Consider the following 14,553-nt stretch of genomic DNA (forward strand, 5'->3'; position numbering starts at 1 on the left):
ACTTGTGTTCGCTCATGTGTGACGACCTGTCAGAGTGGCAGCGGCGTCGCTCCCTGCCTGAAAGCAACGGCAGTGTGGAGTGTTGTCTCTCTCTGTGTGTGTGTGTGTGTGTGTGTGTGTGTGTGTGTGTGTGTGTGTGTGTGTGTGTGTGTGTGTGTGTGTGTGTGTGGCGCAGAGGCAAAAGCACCAAACTGGCCAGACGAGAAAAAGAGAGAGAGAGAAAAGTGGAGCGGAGCTGACAGGATGGCCCTTAATGAGAGGAGCGCGGGGGATTAGCCGCTCGCCACACCGTGCCCGCCTCGCCTTGACTCGAGGCGGGAACACATTTGCACAGGAAGCACATTAAAATGCATAAGGCTCTTGCTCACCCAACGCCCCCCACCCCAGACCACTGTCTGTTGCTTGTGCTGCCCCACATGCCAAACACATTAGGATTTGCCTTGCAGATTCCCTAAATGCAATCTGCCATTTAAACCCAGACAAATGGCCAGCCATGGCTGCAGGACTATTGATCTTGGTAATGATTTGTTTTTAACAATAGCCACTAATGGGCGTCAGATAATCAATTATGGAGAGTCGATAGAAAGGTGAGCTTGAGGAATGGCTTCCGGCACACCGTTTTAGCCTGGCGGACTCTCTCTCTGTCGATAATTTAGAGGGGTTAGCAATGTCACACAATCTGTGCTAAAAGCTTGTAGCCCACCCAAACGTCCAGGCCAGTATTATAATAATTTTCCACCATCATATTCTTGTATGACGTGGAGAACAAAAGGAGAATTAAGGAAGACTGCACTGGTCATTCTTTTACATACAATTTTAATGAACTTTAACGCTTCAAAAAGGACATAAAAGCACCAAATATACAAGTATCCAAAATTGTTTCTCTGTGACTGAATAATTCAGACTGATTTTGTGAACTAAATCAAATGATTAATTTTCATGAACTCTAAAGACTGTGCCAAGCACACAAGTCATACTTTTATAATACTTTCATGGTGCGTTATATGATTTTAAGTTTGAAATCTTTGGTCCCTGTTCATAGCAACTGCATGGAAAAAAAGAAAAATATTTCCCCTTATGTGTTCCAAAAAATAGTGACTGTGAGTGAATAGAGAATAGTGAGTTATATGGGTTTGTATCATCATGAGGGGGGAGTATTTTGGGTGATTTAACCCAGTTTAGCATTTCCTGAGCTCAAACTTACTGGTTAAACAATGGGTTAAAGAACCAATGAACAAAAAAATGAGCGTGTAGGAGCGAGAGAAAAAAAAACACTTTCCTCCCTCCCTCCTTTCACCCACAACCTAGGAAGTGTGCAGGCCTCGTTAACATCAGCGGTCCTGTGTGGCTAATTACCGCAAGCTAGCGGAGCTGCGGCGGCTGGCTGGTCAAAGCTGCACGCTGAGCTCCTGACATGATGCTGCGCTGGGCCAGGAACCGAACAGAGTTCCCCCACCCACGCTGGGCGACCCCTCCCAATTCACTTCCTCCCTACCGCCTCGCCTCGCCGACCCATTATCGATCCTCCAGCTTCCCGCGCCACATAAATAATCGACAAGCAATTACCTGCCTACTCCCGCTGCCTGGGCTTTGTTTGGAGGCGGAGGGGAGCGCCGCAAGCACAGTGGCCTTGCTGAGATGAGGAGAGAGGGAGGAGGAGAGCAATTCAGGGGGAGAAACGTTGCAGGGAGGAGAACGTTGTGTATTGTCCTAGCGACCCGTTCGGTCCTGAGCCCTATAAATGCCTCCTGACAAGATCAAATCGAACAGGGTTGCGAAGAGGTCATCGCAGAGATCATACCCACTGGCACATCCCATTAAGTGGATTTTCTATTCTTTCCGTGGTCTTAATGCCAACTTCCATTTTTCCCTCCCTTTTCCCTCTTCCGTTACTTTGGTGCATAATAAAATTTTTCCTCTTTTCTCTTCGGCAGGCAGTCACCCACTCTAACACGCATGCAGTATTCATTAGAGTCGGATGTTGGCTTCATTATTAATGTAAAATATTCATGTTATTTTAAAGCTTTGCATTTTTTCCTGTATCCATGTTCTTAAAGTGCGCCTCAGAGGTTTCCACACAGCAGAGGGGCATTTATCAACCAAACATATGCACACACACACACATATACATCGCATCCACTTTTACACTATAACAGAGTCAGAGTCAAGAAAGCATATTTGCGGTTTCAGCCACTGATTTAACCAGACGCCACTTACTACAGTGATCTCTTTTGTTTTTCCTAAATGAGATGACACTGGGATGGGATAGATTGATGGTCTTTTTTTGTTCTCTGTTTCTGCGTCACGCTGGGAGGCAAAGTAAAATCTCATTGGCCCAAAACCTTTGCCACATAATTTTACAGTAAACATCAAATATCTTATTAGCTGTAAGAGTGATAGATTGTTTGTCACTAAAACTTGTTGCATCTTGTCTGGTTAGGAGGAGATGAGAGATAAATGTGAAAGTCTGAACACGCTTAGTCTAAAATCTAATATTTTAGATTAAAGTGTGCCGAAAAGTGTACAAAAGAAATATTCCAGAAAGTATGATGTAGTGCCTGTGTATTACCGCTCAGGGAACTGTGCGTCTCTGTGTTGGGGAAGGCCCTGTTTGCGCCGCTGGCTGGAGGAGCTGCCTGCAGTGGGGACGTGGGCTTCCATTCCTCCCGGGTTTCTAACGGCAGCCATGGCTTCCTGGCGTACACGCAGCAGCTCTGTGAATGGAAGGAACAGACCAGTTAAATCAAGAAACTCTTCGTCTGTATTGTCGGTGCCAAATGTGTCTCGCTCTGAACCAACAGAGTATGATTGTCCAATCTTCATTTTTTTTTAAATAAATCTAAAAAATACATTAAAAAAAGACTGTCAATCAAATAAAATAAATGATTAATTAATCTCATCACTCATCACATCTTTAGAAAGCAGAATGAAAAATTGGGGTTTTGTTTTGTTTTTTACCCACAGCAGCCTCTTAAAGACCCCTGGAAGTCCCAACAAATGATAAGTAAAAAAATACATAATACACCATATAATACACCATAATACACTAAAGACTATTTATCACTGGTTGCACAAGAACATTTTTTTAAAGAAAATTGTGATGTTTGCCCATAAACAGTCTCTGGCACATTTCTAGGGTGTTATGGGTTGTTAAGGTGTTCTTGGTGGCAAATCTTTGTTAGGATTTTTGTGTTTGTTTATAATTCACCAAGCAAAAATCATGAGTTTGGTGGCTTATAAACGTAATTCCTCACCTTGACAAGCCGCTTGATTCATGTATCATTCATGTCCGTATACATAAAAATGTAACACTAGCTCATATAGCTAATCTTTAGCAAACACCAACAAAAGTCAATTAAAATAAATAAATAAATAAATAATATGATTAATTATGACATAAACTATTTGAGGTAACATGACTGAAATGTAATTGAGCTGCTGGCCTCCCTCCCGATTTTGTGATTTTAGACCATCCCAGACCCATCTCCCAACATTACCAAACTAACAGGGTAACAACAGGAAGCGCACTCTCTAATGAAAGAGTGTTAAATAGAAAATCCATCCTGCATGCCTCCCTCTTTTCCTCTCCCTCGCTCTCATCTCTCGCTCCCTCTCTCCTCTAGCCCTTTTTTAATTAGACGGTTCCCTCGGGATCTGGCGGCCATTTCCGAGGCTGGCGTGTGGGCCTGAGTGATCGGGTCGGAGGCACCACGACAGATATTAATGTGCACAGGCCCGTTGTATTGATCTGTTTATTGCACTGCCCCGCGGGGTCCCAGACTGACAGCGGACAAACCTCTAACAGCCCGTGAGAGGGAATAAAAGAGAATGAAAAAAAAAAAACCCACAAGAATCTACTTTCAAGGAAAAGCAGCAACGCCTGTCATTTGGTCACACACTCATTCCAGATGACCAAAATAATTAGTAGTCTGTCCCCTCCACACACACATTATTACCAGCTGGAAAAATCTGGCATGTAGATGTGCTTTGGAAAATGGTAGCTGGTTCCCAGCACAACACTGATGCTATCAGACTGGTAACAATCCTTCCAATAACCAGCGGCTACTGCATCCATGTTCCAATACACACCTATCTGCTTCCCAGCATGGTAAAACAGCCCCAAAATCCATTAAAACTCAAAGTTGCTCTGAAGATCCTTTCCTTGGTTGCCCAGCAATGAATTATTCCCTTTTACCTGCAACAGAGTTAGCACAGGGTCACCAGGAGCTGCATCTACAAGCACACCACACCACTCATCCAAACAGTGACATCCTGACACCCATGCAACCTTCTCCCACCCACATTCACTCTGCGTCCTCTGTCACACCCCAGATTTGCATCATCTGAGTCAGTGTTACTGTGGAATCTTTACCTATCATGATCTGGTTTCCTCTGCACCATGTAAACGCAGAGCTCCACTGGCAAAGCACTGGCAAGCCTTTGAGAGCTTCTGTATTGCCAGGAGCAGCTGACAGACACAGCACTCATCTGGAATTCTTTCAGGGGGACGACAAATCCAAAGGCAACTGAGAGCCGCAGCTTACTTTCTCTTACTGACCTCAAACTTTTCAATGATAGCGTGTGTATAAAAAGTATATATATTATATATATACCTCATCAAGCTTAACCTCCACCTAAAAATCCGAACATGGGCCCCATCAATTTGAATGGCCAAAGCAAGTACCTATAGCAACCTTACCATAGCCAAAGCTAAAGGTGCACAACACCGTATCCGTATTCAAACACACACACACACTCACACAAACCTATCCGTGCCTCCTTCACTGCCTTTCATTTCAGGGCCTCCACTTCAAACACATGAAAGGATGCTCTGCGGGGATCCAGGCGAGAAAGAACGAGGGAAAAAAGAAAGAGAGAATATAAAAGCAGGGCTGTGTGTAGAGAGTTCTTGGGGAGAGTGTGCATTTGTCTGGGGGGGAATGGTCAGAAGGGTCTGGCCCTACTCTCTGCCTATGTCAAGGGGTCTTTGGAGCCTACTGTATAGAACCAAGCACTGCATCAACACTTCCCGACACACTTCTGAGGCACACACGAAGGGGTGAGGTGAGAGGAGGGGTATAAAGACGGAGCCATAAGGAAGGTGCAGAGATATGAAGAAAGGAAAGGAGCCAGATAGAAAGAAGGCATCTCAAATGAGAGAGCAGGGAGATGGAGGCACGTGGAGGTGAAGAAGAGAGGAGAAAACACACAGAAACACAGCTGGGGTTGACGCTTCTCTGTGCCAGAGAGGTTTCTCTGAAAACTCACTCCCGAAAAGTCAAAAGCAGCTCTGTGTGAGCTATGGCGCTGAAGAAACAAAAAACAAAAATAAGATCATAAATTTAAGGGGGGGAAACGAGTAAAATATGAAGGAGTGGGAAGGGAATGTTTGGGACAGCCGGCCAGCTAGAAAAAAACTAATTTGTCACAAGTGTAAATCTAAACATTAAAAATGATTGAAGGTTGAAAACATATAAAAGCTTCAAATTATGAAAATAATTGCCATCATTGATTCACCTTTGCAAAGTTCCAACCCTGTATTACAAAAAAGGAGAAAAAATTATTTGGGAGTGCAGTTACAAAAAATACTGTTTTGACTTAAAAAATGGACACAAATGCACCATAAAACCATCATAATAGTGGTCCATATGACTTGTGCAATATGAATTTTTTTTTAAGCCATAAAACTAGGAAATACACTAAAACTAGTTTGATATTTACTGATAATATTCCTCTCCTGTGAGCTGTTAACAGCTATGAACAGATTGAGTCAATGAGTTGAACCCCAGATCCAAATCAGTATGATTTGTTAATCAGCAGATTCATTAAAAATAAATATTAATAAAGATTTCGGTATCAGAATCGGATATTATCAATATTTTCAGTGAAAAATGATGTACATTTCTTTTGGCATTTGCAATAGGATAGTATAGTAAAGACAGGAAACGAGAGATGGAAGACGAGATTGGGAAAGGTCTATGAGCTGGGATTCAAACTTAAGTCACCCAAAGCTCAACCACACAAACAACTTACATTTTTGCCTTGAAGGACTTATAGTCCTGATAGTTTTAATGTTATTTTTGAAACTTTCAAACCTCAGACCCAGTTTATTGTAATGGAATGAAAAAAATATCAGTAGACACAGTATTTTTCGTCATACAAGTCATACAGATCTGGAACAACATGTGGGTGAGTAAATGATGACAATTTACATTTTGTGTGAACAAATACCTTGAAAAAAAACTGAAATAACATTATAGATGTATACAGTGAGCAGACATTAGGTAAAAAGGTGAGAATGGGTATCTCACTCATCAAAGTCTTGGCAGCCAGGCGTGTTGGCAGTGGTTGACTGGCACGGCCTTATCATAGGCTTATGAGCTCAGCATGCAGGGGCAAGCCAGCACGCTCGCATTCCTCAGGGGAGGAACAGCATATTGGCCTGGTGAGTCTGTTTTCAATGGCAACCATTATGAAACCATACACCTGACATTTTTCCAGAAATCTAGGGGAGGGACCGACGGTGACCCCGCAAAACTCCGGCTGCTTTCTCTCACTGGATTTCCCACAGACGGGTAAACGCCCTGCCTTTTCTTCTCAGATTCAGATTCCTTTCTACAAATAACCACACCTTTTTAGGTGGTTACGGTGGATGTGAGGAGTGGAGATGGAGAGCAGAAGGAAGCTGAGCTCAGAAAGAGGAAGCAAGGAGAGAAAAATTGACAGAATCGGGAAGGGAATTGTGTGTGAATTTGTCCACAACATGCCTCGATGTGACGGAAGAAAGACAGAGGAACTTTTAGGTGGAGGTGACAGGAGAGCGCAGCTCCTCTGTCATAAAATCCCACGAACGGCACATACAGTGGCACTAATTCCTTACAGATGTATGAGAGGGGCAATTAAACCCTTTATAGCATTTCCCCCCTTTGGAATTGCAAGCAGTAATTAAGAATCATTACTGATCAAATAAAATTTAAAGTTGTATACTCTCAGATTTAGCAAGAATGTGAGATTGATTAAATTTATGCAATCGAAAAAAGGCCATAAAAGCTTGGGGCAATTAACGGTTTCTCAGAGAAAACGTCAACAAGGCTCTAAAGCGCAGTTAAGATGTAACCAAACAAATAAAACAAAATGATGCTCACTAAATTTCGGTTTACAAATCTTACAAATCCACATCCGTTAACCCTGGTGCCTACCCCGTCAGTGATCGTAAATTTGAAAAGGCATGAGGAAAAAAAAGAGCAAAGGAGCCATTTTCATGGTGTTGGTAATTTAGAGGGTTGGCTTGCAGCCAATCAAAGGGCCAAATCGATCCAGTCGACCTCAGGGCCCAATGGCAGTGTTATTTACTACTGTGTGTGGCAGTAGTCACAGATCACCCACTCTGACATCCTACCGTTGGGTGGGCTGAGACCACAAATAGAATTGTCAGTAATCTCCGCAGTCAAGCTCTAGCTGTTTGTGTGGCATCCAGGAATAAGACTACATGGGTAATTAGAGCGGATACAGACACAAGCTCACACACACATACGCAGGTGACGCACACTCACCGTGACTCGGGATGCCCATGTTGTTCGCCAGCTGATACAGGCGCTGCTGCTGCTCCTCATAAGAGCCGTGCTCGTTCAGAGCTGACATCATGCGCCTGTAGTGCTCCTCGGGGGTCATGTGACTGCCCGGCTCCAGCGCAGGTGTGTGAGAGTTCTCTGTGGGATGAAAAGAAGCTACATTTAATCAACTGTCCCAAACTGTGTGATCGTATGTGAGATGTTTGAGTGAAGGAGAAGCTATGTGTGGTTCTCCTCTGTATGCTGGGCGGCAGTAACTCAAGCCAGTGCATGGGGAGAGACTCTTAGGGGAGAGATAGGGAGGAGGAAGGGGGGATATTTTACCCTCCTCATTGAAACAGGAGCTTGGCCCCGGGGCGGGCGAACAGAAGCAGTGCGGCCCAGTGCAAGAGATTGGGGGGAGTATGTTCTGCCAAGCGCCAGATAATCCACCCGAGAGGCTTCAGGTGTGTGTGTGAGCGTGCTCATGTGGATGATGTTTTGAGGCATTGTGAGTATGAACAGTTCTGCTGTATGGATGTGTGCGCGTGTGTGTGTATGTGTGTGAGAGAGAGATTTTAAGAATTTCTGAGCCAGAATATTTTTTGTATAAATGATGTACAATAAAAACAGTAATACTATGAAAAATGATTACAACTTAAAATAGCTGTTTTCTGTCTGAATATATTTTCAAATGTAATGTATTCCTGTAATACCACTTTTTATCAATTTAATGCATCGATGAATAATAATGTATATATCATATATATCATAAATATATATCATTCTCAATACCAAAAATTGTTAATTCAATTTGAAAGGCACACATAACATGAGACATGATCTGAGGGGGAAAAAAGTGGTCTGTGTCAGTGAACAGTTTGTGTTAAGTCCTGCCTTTGCAGCTTTTCCATCTACTTTAGTCATTACCTGCTGCACTGAGATCGGTGCTACCCTCCAGGTGTGTGTGTGTGTGTGTGTGTGTGTGAGAGAGGTTGGATCTTAGACAACAGCAGCTGCTATCCTCTTAAACTACACACACATGTGCACACAAAGGCACATTGCTATGTTGTTTGGGTGTGGTGATGGATCACAGAGACGCAGACACAAGACATTAGATCAGCGGCATTCCAAAGCCATGCTAATCCACAGCGGGTGACCGACGCAAGCCAACTGTAATTCACAGGGCTAAAACACACATAACACCCATTTATCATTCTCACTGCAGCAGCCATGCTGATTGGCTACACACTGACGAGTGAGCAGGCAATGCCTCAAAATATAACACTGTCTAAACACAAGAGATCTCAGACCACTGATTATTGGTTGTGGATGTGTTCTGACATATATACAGATGTCACATACTAGATGCAGTTATGTGAAACTATATTATTAGAATACTGAAATTATATGTAATAATGAATGATCATTATTATTTATATTTCAGAATGTATCACTTTAATGAGAGTTGTTTTAGAAAGCATATTATATTTTTTCTAACAAACAGAAGTTATTTGTATACCACTTTTAAAATATATAAATATAGCTACAAGATTACCAAAACAATGTGTCCTAACTGGATGTCACACAAAGTGAGAAAAAAAATATTCCACTGGCCCAAAATACTGTCACATAAAATATGTTCCGATTGGCTATGATTTGCATATTTGCCTTCTGTGTGTGTGTGTGTGTGTGTGTGTGTGTGTGTGTGTGTGTGTGTGTGTGTGTGTGTGTGTGTGTGTGTGTGTTTGTGTGTGTGTGTGTGTGTGTGTGTGTGTGCCCTTGTTTATATTACATCGTGAGAACCAAATGTCCCCATAAGGATAGTAAAAGCTGAGATCACCTACATTTCAGAAGGCTTATAAATCCTACAGGATGAGTTTTTTTGAGAAAGTAAAAATGCAGAATGTTTCCTGTGATGGGTAGGTTTAGGGGCAGGGGCGGTTTATGGGGTTAGAATGTACAGTTTGTACAGTATAAAAACCATTACGTCTATGGAGAGTCCCCACTAAGATAGTGAACCAGACGTGTGTGTGTGTGTGTGTAGGCAGAGGCAAAGCACCAAACTGGCCAGACGAGAAAAAGAGAAGAAAAAAGTGTGTGTGTGTAACTCTGTCACACTTGGTGACAGTGTTAAAACCACCAGTGGGCAAACCAAAGTTTAAACTAAAGGAGGGGTTAACAAAAGGTAAAATTATATACAGTGTTTAGAACAATTATTAAAGATCTCACTGTAGTAGATATTTGTAAACATCTTGTTTAAAACTAGATTTGCACCTCATATGAGGTCTGGTCAGCTCACTGGTCAGAGAAACAGATCCAGATCACTGCCTGCTCCCTCTTCCTGCTAGATGCTTGATTATATTTGACTTGATGTCACTGAGTCTGCCTGATGTTTCTGCTGCATGCCTGTTACGCTGTTTCACCTCATTAGCTCAGCTGGTTGACAATACCCAGGAGCATCGCCGATTAGCATTTTAGCGAAATATTAAGATTTAAATGTTAGCATGAAGATGTTGATTTTAAGCCTATAAAAAAATTACATTACATGTACAAAAGATAACTCAAAACCATGGGCTTGAACACTATGAACAAATGCGCATGTAAGGAAAGAGAAACCACAACTTCTTTCCCTAGCATGAGGAGGAAGTCAAACATCACCCAATCCTTCTTACTGAGTCCCTCACTTGCTCTTTCTCTCCAACAGACAACTGCAAAATATATTATAATAATCCTCAACTCCTAAAATTGAAAACTCCTAAAACTTAATGGATTTGAGTCATGACGATTGTTTTCAGTATAGATGGGGGACATGCGTGCAGAATGTTCCACCCCAAAGAAGAACCTTAGAGAGTCTATGTTCAATCGAAAAGGGATGGGCAACTTTGGTTCTGGAGGTCCACTGTCCTGCAGAGTTTAGCTCAAACACAGATAAAATAGCTTGCTAGTTATCCTGAAGACACTGATTAGCTTGTTCAGGTGTTTGATTAGGGTCGGAGCTAAACTCTGGCCCTCCAGGACTGAAGCTGCCCATCCTGCAATAGAGAGTCTCACTCACTGCAACAATAACCAGATTTTCAGCAGTGTCTCAACTTCAAATCAGATCCTGTTTTCCTATATTTTTTCTCTACAAGCACCATCAGTAATCAGACCATACAGTTCATACAGAACTCATCCCAGTCTCCTCAGTCAGATTTAGATCCCTGTTGCTTTGACCCTATGACTGCAGGAGATTCTTTTAGAAGGTGTAGGCGAAGGTGAGTGTGTTTGGTTAATGACTGTGTCCAAAACCTCTGTGATCCAGCACACATTCATGCAAAACAGCAAATCCAGCTTCAGCAACGTTCTTACTTTATTGATTTTCAACTCCTACAACTCCCGCTCAACACAAAAAAACTCTCCCTTTCTGAGCATCAGCACAAAAGTGTGGAGGTGTGTTAGTTAGAAGGGCAGGAAATAAAAATAAAAATAGAGACTCCGTCTAGATTCTGCTATAAATGTCTGAAAGTCTGAGAACACAGAAAATCTTGGGATTCAAAATCTAATTTAAATTTGGAAATACATGTTTGGGAATTCATTTTAGAAGTTTTACAATAAAGAAATCAATATTCTAAATATTAATCAATATTTAAGGTATTGTAGCTCACTAATTAATTACACAATGTGTCACTAATCATGTGACTCTTTGTACAGACAGCCCTGAGACATTTAGATTTATGTTAATTTCTCAATTTATAATTAACATTTCATTAAAACTTTTCAGAACCAAACTCTCTCTCTTTATATATACATATATATCAATTAGCAACGCTGCACTTGTGAAACCGCCACGCAGAGTGTGCACTAAAGTTAACAGGAGGGGGAGGAGATGTCTGTCTTCCACTGAGCATTGTTCTCTCCTCCCTCCTCTTACTATCTGTCCACCCCTTCTCTCCACTCTCGCTCAATCTCGCCCCATCTATTCCCACCTACTCCATCTTACGCACTAAGGTTAAACAGCTCTGATTGTAGCACATTTTCGTCTTCAGCACACATACCCACATACACACACATGCACGAGAGGGGCCCCTACCTTTAGGTGACACGCTGCGGGACTTCTTGCTGTCAGATGGGCACTCGCTGCTGCTGTTAGGGGAATAGGCTCTCCTCTTCCCTAGAATGTCATCTGTGGAAAAAAAAAAGATAGAGATAGAGGTTAGGGGGGTTTAGATGCGGTCAGATGGCCCCTAAACCCCTCGGCATGCAGCCCACCGCCTGGCTCTGTACCTGCATACATGATGGAGCTGTGAGACCGACTAAAGATACGAAGAGATGAGAGGGCCCTGCGCCAGCGTGAATGACAGATCTGGTTCTTACTCAGCCAAACGAGAGATTCTTTTGCCCGCTCTCTCTCTTTCTGCTATCTCGAACAAACACGCTCCCTCTCTTTTGCACTCACCCTCGCTCTCTACCGTTGTTTCTTGTCTTGACTATCTATCTATCTCTCTATCTGTGCATACAACGCTCTTGGTCTTCACACCAGCCTAATACGGAGTAAAATGACAAGCAATGACAATACAAGCGAGAAAAAATAAATAAAAAAAGTAAGCGGTCTTGGCTTCTATCAAACTCCTGTTGTCGCGCTATTATGCCTTTTTGCTTTTTTCACTGACTCTCACTCTCTGTTTTCAGTGAATATAGAGCTCACACCTTTTGCTAATCTCTTCCTTCCTTTCTATCACTCTTTTTCTCCCTCCCCCTTTCTCTCTCTCTCTCTCTCTCTCTCTCTCTCTCTAGAAAAGTGGAGGCTGTCTGCACTAGCCTAATGCAGCTCTCTAGTGAGCCGCTGGTGTCTAGTGTACGATTACAGCACCCTCCTCCCCCCAAACACATCTCAAATCAATATCCTGCTAATCATGCTGGGAGGGGTGCTGCTGAGAGCATGGTGGTGCATGCAGGCAGGAAGGAAGAGACCGTTTGTCATTGCACTCTCTCTCTCCCTCTCTCACTCTCTCACTCTGCCCTCATGCGCCACATGAAGTAAAAAAGTCAAAGCCACAGAGTTATGCTCTTCCTTTTGTCTTTTGTTGCTGTCAGATTCTTTATCTAATAGGATCGTGCAATAAATTGAGACAAAATGGATTATAAATGTTGCTTCTATTTGAACTTTTATTGCATTTATTGTGTTTTATTGTCTACAGATATCATAAAAAAGTTTTTTTTAAACATTTATGGTGCCCTGTGGATGCATAATTTTAAAGACCTCATAATATTGCTCAACATGCGCAGTTTATTTCTTATGCTGACGTAGTTCCTATTGCAACAGAACATTTGAATGCAACATAATAACAAATATGATTTGTAACTTTCTAGTCAGTTGCAGTCAGTTAATATCCTACGAGGTTTTTAATCGATGGTAAACATTTGATGAAGCCATTTCTCAACCAATCAGAGAATAGAATCATGCAAGTGGAACCTAAACTCTTTAGCACTTCCTACTCCATGAAGCACTGCAAATAACGTAGCAGTCTTCCTACTTTGATGTGAAGAATATATATATATATATATATATATATATATATATATATATATATATAAAAGGGGGCAGACACTGGTGCACTCTATTAGGGGTGGAATATTCTCATTCTATTCTTTGATTAGACCAAAAATCTGTGTAGTGTAGGATGATATCATCAAGACCTTCACTCCAGAGGAGTGAGAAAGTCTAAAAATTTGAAATGTATAAATCTTTTCTTAAAGTTAAGGAGTGTAGTAGACTAGTAGCATTAGCCTCACAGCTAACACATATGAACTAAAAAGCCAAATAAAATCAAATTTTTATTTCGCAGGGTCTTTAAAGGAAGCTTACATGTAAGCCATGAATAAAGCACTACACATCAAAGAAGAGTGAAGGGGGAGATTCTTGCATGACAACAAAACCGAGAGAGGCTGCACCTCTATATATGTCCAACACAAAAGTACAAACTACTCTCTCACACCCCTGCCTCTCGACACCAAGCGTTCATCCCTGTCTCAGATAAGAGTGCTGGAGAGAGACAGAGAAGGAAAGAAAAGCAAGCCTGCGCTTGAAAGGGCTTTTGGAGTGGCAGAGCTCGGTCTGGGATTCTTTGTGGGGAGCGAGCTTTACTAATGACGCTGTTTGATGTTGTCTCATCAGGGGGGGAAGGCTGTCTATCCCACTCCAAAGAGAAAAAGGGGCCTCTCTAATGGGCCCCCATATCCTCTCCTAACCTCCACCCAAAGACAACAACAACACTCCCTCCGTCTGTCTCTCACTCCACTTCTCCCTTGGTCGGCCTTTGAGGTGAAGAATCTCCCCTGGCTTATTCAATTATTTTCCGCTCTCTATCTTCACGTAGAACTGATACGATCACTGCATTAGTGTAAAACTATAGCAATCTGCTGCTCTCGACTCTTCTGCAAGCAATGTGCAAAAACTTCAGATAAGCAGGTAAAGTTTTAGTTTAAAAGGGGTTAAATTACATGATATGAGGTAAAAGGAGCACATTTCTGGTTTGGTGTGGATAAAGGAGTACTTACGAATGGGGTTGTGAATGTACCCAAGACAAAACGGGTTGGGAAACACTTCTACAAACCACAGGACCCTCTGGTTTCAGACCCAGCTATGTTGATCTGCTCTCTCTTCCTCCCTGTATGTCTCTCTTTGACCCTAATCTCTTAGCAGTGTCTTTCCCACAGGGCTCAGCCACCCTAGTGCTGCTATCTCCAGCCCAGCCTGTTCTCCAAGCTCCATTGCGTCTTATCAGGCAACCTCCTGCCTGCCAAGACTCCCAAAGCCCTGGGCTGAGTCCAGTTCCTCTCCATCTCAACCTCCATCTCCATCTCTTCGAAATCAGCGATCCTGAACTGTCACTCAGACCTACAGCTCAAACTCACACAGCATTCTGTCCCCCGAATCCCCCCCCCCCCACACACACACACACATATACACACAAGTGATTAAACACAACCTTTAAATTCTTATGCTGTGATTTGACAGTGT

At 42.5% G+C, this 14,553-nt stretch overlaps 1 protein-coding gene across 4 annotated transcripts in view; it reads right to left on the bottom strand.

The window, feature by feature from the left end:
- samd11 (sterile alpha motif domain containing 11) overlaps positions 1-14,553 on the bottom strand; it is a 111,611-nt gene that overhangs the window by 10,741 nt on the left and 86,317 nt on the right. For all 4 annotated transcript variants that reach the window (XM_067446257.1, XM_067446256.1, XM_067446255.1 and 1 more), the window contains 3 exons: positions 11,623-11,715; positions 7,554-7,709; positions 2,570-2,714 (listed from right to left, as the gene is read on the bottom strand). In XM_067446257.1, coding sequence (XP_067302358.1) covers positions 2,570-2,714; positions 7,554-7,709; positions 11,623-11,715 — 394 coding nt within the window. The remainder of the gene's footprint in view (positions 1-2,569; positions 2,715-7,553; positions 7,710-11,622; positions 11,716-14,553) is intronic.

Source organism: Pseudorasbora parva, chromosome 6, assembly GCF_024679245.1.
Source record: "Pseudorasbora parva isolate DD20220531a chromosome 6, ASM2467924v1, whole genome shotgun sequence".
NCBI classification, from domain to species: Eukaryota; Metazoa; Chordata; class Actinopteri; order Cypriniformes; family Gobionidae; genus Pseudorasbora; species Pseudorasbora parva.